The sequence below is a fragment of the Perna viridis genome, chromosome 8 (genome assembly GCF_037379345.1).
Source record: "Perna viridis isolate PV_CMFRI_1.1 ecotype Kerala chromosome 8, ASM3737934v1, whole genome shotgun sequence".
In the NCBI taxonomy this organism is placed as follows: Eukaryota; Metazoa; Mollusca; class Bivalvia; order Mytilida; family Mytilidae; genus Perna; species Perna viridis.
In genome coordinates this window covers 13,743,007-13,754,251 of record NC_142452.1, presented here as the reverse complement: position 1 = coordinate 13,754,251, position 11,245 = coordinate 13,743,007, and the positions used below count along the sequence as shown (strand labels likewise).

The following is an 11,245-nucleotide window of genomic DNA, read 5'->3' as shown; positions in this document are numbered from 1 at the left end:
AGAACTCAATCTTCGCATGCATAATCTGTTGTTTTCAAGTGCTGTTAAATTTGTTTTAAGAATGTAGGTTAAACAATGCATAATGAAAATACTTTTATATGTTTACTTTCGAAAGATTCTTACGCGGGATTTCTCCCTTTCAAGATGTTCTTTAAGCATATTCTTATTGTCTTCAAACAAAAAATGTTTGTTATGATTCTAAATATCTATCCAATATCCCGTCTCTGAAATCATTAGTATAGGATAGAGGTGGGGTGGAGCTTTGTTTGTGTTCAACAAAAGACAAAAGGAAACAAAAAGCTTTTTGGACCTGTAGCAACTGCTGCAAACTTTCTTTGATGAAAACCAAAGAACTCCTCATTTCGAATGGTTCCTTAAGGAAAAAATGCTCCATAAATAACATCATACATAATTGAAGTTTTTTTGTGGTGTATACCAGGGCATCACATCTTTTGAAGGTAGAACACATGAAGCACAGAACTAGTAATAAATGTACTACATTTTCGACTTTCATTGAAACATGCAAAACGTATCTATACATATAAGTCTTGAGACATCGGTTGGTGAAATCTTATAATGTTGTTACAGATGTTTGTGTTTGTTTTGATTTGTTTGTCCTGTTTGTTGTTTTCAGAATTTTTGTTTTTTGTACTTAGGAAGCGGAACATTGAATTAAGCCTTACTTTTCTTCAGTAAGATCACTTTTTATCCCTATTAAACTATAGCATGTTTTGTTTATTTGGAATGTTAGGCAGAAAGCTAAATTTGTCGTATTATTTTTAGTCCTAGAAATGCAATGGCCACGGAAAATATTAAATTCAAGTTGATCATTACTTCACATTACATTTGTTTTCTTGCCTGCATTGCTTATCGTCTTCGGTATCCTTGGATGAAGAGCTCAGATAATTTAGACGGGATAAATCCATCAGAATTCCAAATATTTTGTTTCCACCCATTTCTGTAGTTGATAATTTTGCGAGAAGTCATGCCTGGTGTTGTTGTTTATTCATTATTGCAATGTGATCAATGAATTTTGAGTAAAATGACTTTAAAATTGTCTCTGTTATCAATATATAAATTATTTCTAGCCATTGAAACTAGGCAATTTTACAACTGTACTCTTATTTTGTTTCCGTATTCCTGTATACAGATTAATTAATTTAAGCAATTTTATGCACTTGGGTTATTGAACTTCGCTTCAGTCATGATAAATATTAGTTCGTGCTATTTGGGTTATATTTGAAAATTTAAGGTATTATAAAAATATAAACAGAAATTCATTTTTTGACAAACCTTTCTTAATAATTTAACATTGGACCCAAACACCTATTTAGGATTGACAATTTCCACCAATATGCTATATGAAGCTTCATGGTCATTGGCACTGCCTCTTAATGGTCAAATAATTGCAATCTCACACAATATGTTACATGTTTAGATTTGAACATATAAGTATTTTTTTTATTTTGTCTACAATTTCAAATTCGCTACATGAATGATTGAAAGCTTAACAATTAACACAAATGTACCACCGAAACACAGTAGAATATCGACAACTTAATTCCCGACTTTACAGAGTGATGGGAAATATATTCAAACGTTTAATACAATAATTGTTTATTTAACGATATTCGGCAGTCTCAAACTGTAAATATATATACTATGTACATGCATATTAAGTTGATATCATTCCATATGCAATCACATTGAAATTTACTTTCAGTAAATGTACTTCTTTTTCCAGTGAATGGTGAATGGGGAGCGTGGTCAAGTTGGACATCGTGTGGAGTAACGTGTGGATCTGGAACTCAAACTAGATATAGATACTGTTATAATGATGGACCGCCCTGCTATGGAACCGATTCAGAAACACAGAGTTGTAACATTAATGTTTTCTGTCCAGGTATTATTGCAAAACATTTAAATACATGCCTTTATTCTACATAATCAGATGTAAAGCTGAACAAAACAAAAGAATGTTTTTTTTCAAATACTGTAAGTTTTATTTTTATTTTTAATATTTACATGTGGGTATTTGGGTGAAAAAAAGAATTTATGTATTCAATTCACAGTCATGAAATCCACAGGAAATGCGTTTTACTAGCTTTAGTATACATGTTGTGATGGAGTTCCAGTGAAATTATGTGAATCAAGTCTTTCCATGAATTACATCTACATTAACAAAGAAAATCATTTTGATTGAACTGAACATAAAAACCAAACTAATTTCATGTGAACTAGTGTTGCTTTTTACGATAAAAATACAGTGTTCGACACATGTATTAACTACAATTGAAGAGACATTACGGAAGTCGATTTTACATCATTTGTTTATATATTTTATATCTATAACTGTAAATATAAAACGCATAAAAATGATATAGAATAATAAATAGAGGTATCATATCTTGGTTCAATAGATCATACCCTTAAAATGACAAAATGAACATGGAATGATGATGAAATGAACAATAGGATGGGACACAAGGATAATAGGTAGACAACTTTTGATTGCCATTAGAAAAAGAGAGGGTTTGGTAAGGGGGACTGGGATATTTTTTGAAAAAAAAATATTAATTTTACTTTGAAGAAAAAATAAAAAAAAATGTGTGGCTAGAAAAAAATAATTTAAGTTCCACAATGGTAAAAAAAAATAATGTTGTATTCTGTTTTTCATCAAAAAAAGTTTAGGTAGAAAAAAAATTCAAAGAAGGAAGAGGAGTAGAGGAATGTCATGTACATGTAGTGAATGAACCATAAACTGCCATTCAACATGTTTAATTATGTATGAGAAAGTTTATTATCAATGTCTTTAATACTACAATTTTACGGTTTACAGTTTCGAAATTAATGATGTTATAAAGAGCAACTAAATGGATATCAATATCCAGAGACTTTTGTTTTATATTAATACAGTATGTTAAAGAAAGTATTAGAAAACTGCACAAAAATACACAAACAACCACTAAACATTATAACAGAGAAGAGATAAAAATACCAGATGGTCCGATTATAGAAGACTATGCTATACATTTGAGCAATGAGAACTTACTTCTAATAATAGAAATAGTTCTTAATGTGACATACAATGGGGTGCTACAACCATGATATTTTGGGACGAAGTTAGATGGAAATCATCTGGAGCGGTCATACTATCTTCGAGGCAAACTCTACAGTACCCGGGATTACCAAAAAGGATGGTAACCATCAACATCAGGACTGATCCAGAATTTTGGATTAGGGGCGCACAGTTATAATTCGCCGAGCGAAGCGAGACGAAAACGTTTTTGAGGTTAAATGTTTGAGTGGGTGCAACGTAAATATCTTTTGTGGTAATATTAGCGAGAAATTAAAGTTTCAATCTTAAACCGCTTAAATTTCCCCCTGAAACCCATGCTTTGCTAATTTTAAGGGGGGGGGGCGCACACTAGATGCGCCCTGCCTGAATCCGCCCCTGAAAATGGAATTGGAATCTTTCTCAGTAAATGTCAAAATCACTCATCGAATGAAATTTTGTTAGCGAAAGAATTATCATGGCAAGATTGTTTTCAAAGGTACAAAAAAGTAACAGTCATTCAATGCAACTCTCAACCAACGTAGCAGAGAAGGAAGACAAACAGGAGTTTTACAACCAGCCCCAAGCTATCCTGGATTAAAATAACACCACATGACATCTTGATTCTAATGAGTGACATAAATGCCAAAGTTTGGAAAGGGACAGAACTTATCACGGGGAAGGAAGGAATTTGTAACATCAACTCCTTGCAGATCTTTGCTCCCACAACGATATGGTAATAGGAGGTACGACATTCCCATTTCCCAACAAGAATTGCATTGAGCAGTCGATAGAATGGCAATCAACTCTCTCCATCAACTTCGTGGGCTTCAAGAAAGCCTTCGACATAGTTGACAGAAATACTCTTTGGAAGGTACTTAGACACTATCGAATCCCTGCCAAATAGTTAAGATTATTCAAGGATTCTACAAAAACACTAAATGCCAAGTCATCTACAATTCAACACTGTGAACGCTCATTCAACACACTGTGACGTCAGCCTCATATCTTGACCTACACTTAGTAATCGATGGTGAAGAAAAAACTATTGACCAAACTTTACGACAAATCTGATGACTTTTCATTCAGAATTGTCAACTTTCCTTCCATTTGTGGCAACACCCCTTCGGCACCTGCGAATTGAGTGTTCGTATCACAACTCATAAGTTATGCCAGAGCTTGCCGAAACTATGCCGACTTTTTGTATCGCGCTAGAAATCTAACAAATAGGCTTCTGGAACAGGGTTATGTTGCTACAAGATTGATGTCATCACTATAGAAGTTTTATGGTCGTCATCATGAACTCGTGGATCGTTATGGTGTATCCATCTGCACCATGAACACTGGTTTATTCAACGGGCCATAGTTTTCCTTTAGTCGTTTGTCTACCCCGGAATTAACTTTTTATGAGCAACTCGGTGGGTGTTTCTAGAAAAGCAGAGGACGCTTACCCTACCGGTGCACCCGGTCCATGCTCCCAGTTTTAAATGGAGTCCGAGTAGCTCATTTGCTTTTGTTACTTTGTTTGTATGATTTTAGTTACTTTATGTTCTTTATTGTGTATGTCTGTTTTCCATGTCTGGTCTTTTTCCCTGGATTACATTCTTTGAATTACCGCTATAACCTTGGTTCCCTTGATTACTCTTTCTCAACATCCTTCAATGTACATACATGACTACGCCAAGATTATCTCCTGTCACCCTTTATTTTCAATATAAGTGTGCAAGAATGTTAATTAGATATTATATACAATCATGAATTACATCATATATTGCTCCTTGTCTAATTGATATATTTTGGGGTTCTATACAAGGTGATCATTATAGATTGGCCATGTACAATTGATTGTGACGTTGGCTGCTTCTCTGCACAAGTCCCAGACTTTCTCGTGCTATTGCAGAATATGCAGGGAAGCTTCCCGTCTGCACGAGTCCCAGACTTTCTTGTGCTTTTGGAGGGGAAGCTTCCAGGCCTGCACGAGTTCCATACTTTCTCATGCTCCGTTATTGCTTAGAAAGAAAAAGCAGAACCTAATCCAATTCCTGGCAACAGACAAAGCCATGCCTTGTTTAGGGCAAATAAATTTCATCCAACCCTCACAAAAAATGTTGGATGGTTGGGAAGGATTTTTTTGGGGTTTTTTTTACTCGTGACCTTATATTTTCTAGCCTAATTTTAGCTATTTGATATAAAGACATGTTCTTAATCCATAGCCACCTCAGTTCCAGAGAGGAAACATTACTTTGGACACCACAAAAATGAAAGATTTGTATATTATATTGCCTAAAAACAAGAAACTTACGTAAACAAATCGTGATTTTGATTTTTTCGTCCCATTTTTTAATAAAAAAAAGTTATTTTAGGAACCGGAGATGTAAATCTACTAAGAAAATTATTTAGTCTGAAATAGAATGAAATATCTGATCGATCTTAATCTTTACTCCCTGGGTGTTTATATAATATTTCCATATTTTGTTTATCGTTAAGTTGACTTGCCAAAAAAAATCTGCCATATTCTTTAGAAAAAATGAAATAATTGTAAGTGTAGCAGAAAAAACATATTTAGCAATATTGAAAATACCAGCCCCTCCCCCCGCCCCCCCCCCAAGTATAAATATGGTCGGTGTTTAAGTTAGCAATAGCCACGTTAAAAGTGAAAAAGGAACTACATATAAATAGAATATAAATAAAACGTAACATAATAAACAAAATGAGCCAACATTTTCTGACTAAATAATCCGGGTGTGACATTTATTCCAAAGGGGTGGACAGTCAATAGAAAGCTGATAATAGGCCTTTCTAGTCCCTATAACCCGGTTGTTTTTATTCTTTTCGTCAGGTCGTTATAATTTTGATTGTTCATTTTGAACTGACGCATTTTCATCAAGATCAATTTAAAACGGCACCTTGTCTCTGTGGTAGAGGTCGGAAGTTGTTATTTCCTCTTTTTGCTCCGGACGAATTTATTCAAAGCTTTAATCCCTCTCTCGTTAATACTCGTTATCACTGATGCGTCATACAGTTCAAGCTGTCCAACATAAACTTGTAAAAGGACCCCATAAAAATAAGCCCCTTTATCATTGTCATCCGATAGTTACAAAGAATATTATCGAAAGAATTTGTCAGCACAACAATGAATTGTTTGACATCTTGTTTTCCAGCAAACAAATTAGAATACAATCAATAATCCAAGTTCGTGATCGGGAACTGTTCAATTGCTCAAACCACAAACACAACAAAGGCGACATTGACGTGATCGTCCGTTGTATTCCAGGTTCGATAGACCTCAGGCGACTCAAAAAAAATAAATTGTGCTTCTACTGTATTTGTGGCTGATTCATTCAAGACACAAACTGACCTCCAATATTTCTTTCGCCGTCTCTTGTTTAAGGTAGGAGATACGTAAATATCGCGTCATAGAATTTTTTCTGAAATTTTGCATACGGGAAGATCGACTCGAATGCAATCACATGACAGAAAAAAATGACATCGGATCGGATTTCATTTTCTAACTACATAGATTTGAAATACACAAATACAATGATGAAAACACATAGGATATGTAGGGAAATTGCAAAAAAAAAACAAAAACAAACGGCAGGTATTAAATTATTTCTTAGTATTGTGAAATAACCGTGCCTAGAATTTTCTTTAAAAAATAACATATAATTATCAGCTGTAATAGCTATCGAAAAATGTATAAAAATCACTTGACAAAGGGACTCGTTAACCTGTCATGCTCGCCTTATTGTGGAAAAACTTACCGTTTTTTTTTCTTTTATTTTTTTTTCGGTAACGTCAAACTTTATTACGGCGACGTTACACATCTTTACATGTTATACGGTTGCAAATGAAAGGCCACGACACTTGTTTCATGTATAGTACGTATGGCAAAATTAGTGAACGGAAGGCCCTGGGCACAGTTTTTTTCTTTAGTTTCAAATGAATTCAAAGATGTTGGAAAAAGGAATTAAATTACCGAAAAGGCAGAGAAAGAAAGTTTTTCAAGAAGGCGATTTACAAATACGTGGAGCATTGTGTAACCATTCTATTTCAGATTACTATATTTTACGAATGCATTTTCTGTATATTCATTTAATTTATAACACGTATTTGTATGGAAAAAAATCTCTTCAAAATTAAAAAAAATGGATACATGATCATATCTTCACTCAGATTTGCAATTATGCAAAAACAGAATTTCAGCATATCTGCCAGATATCTACTACTCTTCTATCCTGTCTTCATTACAAATTGTCGTTATTACTTTCGTGTGCATTATTTTTTTTTCTTTCTCGTGAATATCTTCTGGTGTCTCTTTTTCGCTAAGGTTATACTATACAATTTACGAACGAAATATTCACGGGAATTTCGATTGCCGTCGAACATTTTTAGACAGTGGTCAAAAGGAATTAACTCGTGTAGTGACGGCAACGACGTTATTTCCCGTAATCCGCAAGGGGCGTTCATTTACGTAACTCCTACCTTAAGGCACATTTTTCTGTCAAGACCGTTCCAAAGTCCCTAAATCCCACTGAATCCCATCCTTGACCAGTACATTTGAACTTTTCAAAGCCAAACTGACAACTTAAATACATAACCCCTGAGGGGACATAACTTGACAACTGAGGAATAGGCTGCTCTCTGCAATATCAAGTCTCGTTCAGACTTTATCATCAAAGCTGCGGACAAAGATGGAGCTGTTGTTGCTTGGGATGCTCAATGCAATGTCTCATAGTGTGATTATTAATTTTCATATTCTGAATTTTACAAACTCCGGGCTAATAATACAAATGACAATCAGGAAATAATCATGAAATTCATTTCAACACCAATAGATAATCAGGATCTCCCAAAAAAGAAGCCGTCGATGTGGTTGTAAATGAACCCAGAAAGTCACGCTTCTATATGCTTCCCAAGATATATACAAATGGGAACCCTGGGAGACAGATTTACTCAGCCTGTAGCTGTCCTACTGAATATATTTCTACTTTTTCTTCACGACATGTTAATGTCCATCGTGGATACTCTACCTACATAAACCAAGAACTCTACTAATGCCCTCAGTAGTCTTGATTTGTTTTTAGCTTTAGAGTGTATACACAGGTATCGATTTGGCTAACATCCTCCATCAGAAAAACGTTACCAACAAAATTCCCCCATATTTCAAAAGCAAATCCATACCAATTATTTCATATTCCTATACTTCACCCATCGCATCCAAAATTTTCAATTATAAAAGGCTATTGCAGAACATCGAGATTGAGGACTTCAAGGCTAAACCACCTGACTTTTCTTGCAAAACCTCTCCATTCAAATATGGTCCTTCTGGTCACGTCGTTACGGGAGATTTAACCATTATCGAAAACGAATCTCTGCGTAATATCCTTTCTAAAGGTCCCAAGTACCGTGAACCACGATCCATAAATTGGAATTATAACTTTAAAGTTCTTATGTATGCCGTCCAGGACTATGCAAGAAAATTGATAAAACGAGAACAAGAAGACATTCATTCTCTGTCAGAGTGGTTGAAGGCCGTGAGGTCTTTAATTTTGAAACGAATGAAAGTTTAAAGTAGGTCAATGAGTGCCAAGGCTACATCAGTTTTCAAAGACCCCGATGTAGCAAAAACATTGTCTACTATACATGACAAATATGTTGTCGTACCAGCAGACAAAGCCCATTGTTTTTGTCTGTAAAACGTTTTATATCCAATGTTTATTATCAGAGGTAGACGTAGAAAATAATAGCGGTGATAAGACCTATACTGCTACCACACTCTCCAAAGAAGAGATTGTAGAAAACCATAAATCTGTGCTATCCTCTTTTGGTCTCTCTACCAAGGACGATGATTGTGATTTACCGTCCATGTACTGGATTCCTAAACTTCACAAGAATCCACACAAACAACGTTTCATAGCTGGATCTGCAAAATGTACCACCAAGCTTTTTCAAAACTTTTAACTTCTATACTCACAACTGTCAAAGAGGGTCTGCAGTCCTACCACAACACTTGTTACTCCCGTAGTGGTATTAATTCAATGTAGCTCCTGAAAAATTCGGAAGATCATTTGGAGACAATCAGTTCAAGACTATTATCTGAATATAATAGCATTAAAACCTATGATTTTTCAACTCTGTATACTTCTATTCCCCATACTCAGTTAAAATCCCGACTTAAAAACATTATACATCTTTGTTTTTCCAAAAAAAGATGGTACACCTAGATACAAATATATAGTTCTTGGTAGAGATTCCTCATACTTTGTAAGAAATAATTCCAAATCATCTTTCAAATATACAGAGGAAGATGTTTACAAAATGCTGGAATTTTTAATCGACAACATATTTGTCCAGTGTGGTGGACGTGTTTTTGAACAAAAGGTCGGCATTCATATGGGAATAAATTGTGCTCCTTTACTTGCTGACCTATGTCTTCACTCTTATGAGGCTGACTTTATAGCTGATCTGATCAGAAAGAAAGAATATCGTTTGGCTAGATCCTTCAATCTCAGTTTTCGCTATATAGATGACGTATTATTTTTAAACAATCCTAATTTCGGGTATTTGATACATCGCATCTACCCAAAAGAACTTGAGATAAAGGATACCACAGACACTGTGAAGTCGGCCTCATATCTTCACCTACACTTAGAAATCGATGGTAAAGGAAAACTATTGACCAAACTTTACGACAAACGTGATGACTTTTCATTCAGAATTGTCAACTTTCCTTTCATCTGTGGCAACATCCCTTTGATGAATTATCATATTGCTGACACTTCGGTATTTTTTGCCGATTCATTTTAAAATAATATTACTAAGGTCTAAGTTGGTGAACTACCAATGTAAATTCACAAGACGAGAAAGATAAATGCTTATTATATTGGAGTTGTAAAGACACATGCACTTTGGCAGTTTTGCTTTGTTTACAAAATGTATTTCTAAAAACGCTTATTTCTTTCATTTGGTCTACATTACCGACTACTCTGAATGAATATACATGTACTATTGAAAGCTTGTACAATGAACCATTGATACAGCAAGACGCAGTAGAATTTTGTCACCTTAATTTTCAACTAGAGATTGATGGGATGTATTTTTGAACGTTTATTTCATCAGTTGTTTTTTTTTAACGACATTCGGCAAAAGTCTCAATCTTATAAATAGATTGACATAATGGACATGCGTATTATTTTGATGCCATTTTGAATCACTTTGAATGTACTTGTCACCTTCTTTAGCAGTGAATGGTAACTGGGGACCGTGGACAACTTGGACATGTGGAGTAACATGTGGAACTGGTGGTACTCAAACTAGAAATAGGTACTCTAATAACCCGACTCCAGCTCATGGTAGATTACAATGCTCTGGAACCAATAGAGAAACACAGAATTGTAACACCTATGTACCACCTTGTCCAGGTAAAATCGCAATACATTTAAATACATGCCTCTATTTTATAGGTTCTCCTGTAAAACTGAATGAAGCAAAAGAATGTCATTCCAAGTACCGTATGTTTTATATTTTTTATACTTAGGTATTTTGTTGAAATAAAAAAATTCACGTATTCTATTTACAGTCATGAAATACACAGGCAAAGTATTTTACTTGTTCTTCACTTGAACAAAGCGTATACATGTTGTGCATGAGTTCGAGTGAAATTATGTGAATCAAATCATCTGGGGAATTTCATTTAAATTGTCAATGAAAAGCATTTTGATTGAACTAAACATAAAAATCACAATAATGTCATATGAACCATTATTGTCACATGTTCGTGGTATAATAGATGATACAATACGAATGTCCAGTTTCTGTCGTTTATGCGTATATTTTATATCTATTGTTGTAAATCTAATACGCATAAGTATGATATAGAATAACAAACATAGGTATACTATTTTGGTTAAAAGTATCATATTCTTTAAAGTATAAAATAAATTTTATTTGATATTGTTCGACTTTTCAAGTACATTTACAGATTATAATGTTTTTACCAAGGAACCTTAAATTCCATATATTAGCAGCTGTGCTTAAGCAGCATAATTACACAGTAAATACCATAACATTTATTCCGTAACAGCGGTAAATATTCACCAATATTTACTTGATCAGTCACTTGTTTGATGACATTGGATACTAGTTAAAAGTGATACATTTCTTGACTCAATAGACAGGCATTCTAAG

General features: G+C 34.3%; 1 protein-coding gene across 1 annotated transcript in view; it reads left to right on the top strand.

Moving 5' to 3' along the window:
* Positions 1–1,710: 1,710 nt before the first annotated feature.
* The window catches only part of LOC148609417 (coadhesin-like), a gene marked incomplete at its 5' end in the record, with an annotated part of 31,562 nt that continues 22,027 nt past the window's right edge, over positions 1,711–11,245 (top strand). Inside the window, 2 exons of the mRNA XM_088541334.1 lie at positions 1,711–1,903; positions 10,300–10,479. Coding sequence (XP_088397460.1) covers positions 1,711–1,903; positions 10,300–10,479 — 373 coding nt within the window. The remainder of the gene's footprint in view (positions 1,904–10,299; positions 10,480–11,245) is intronic.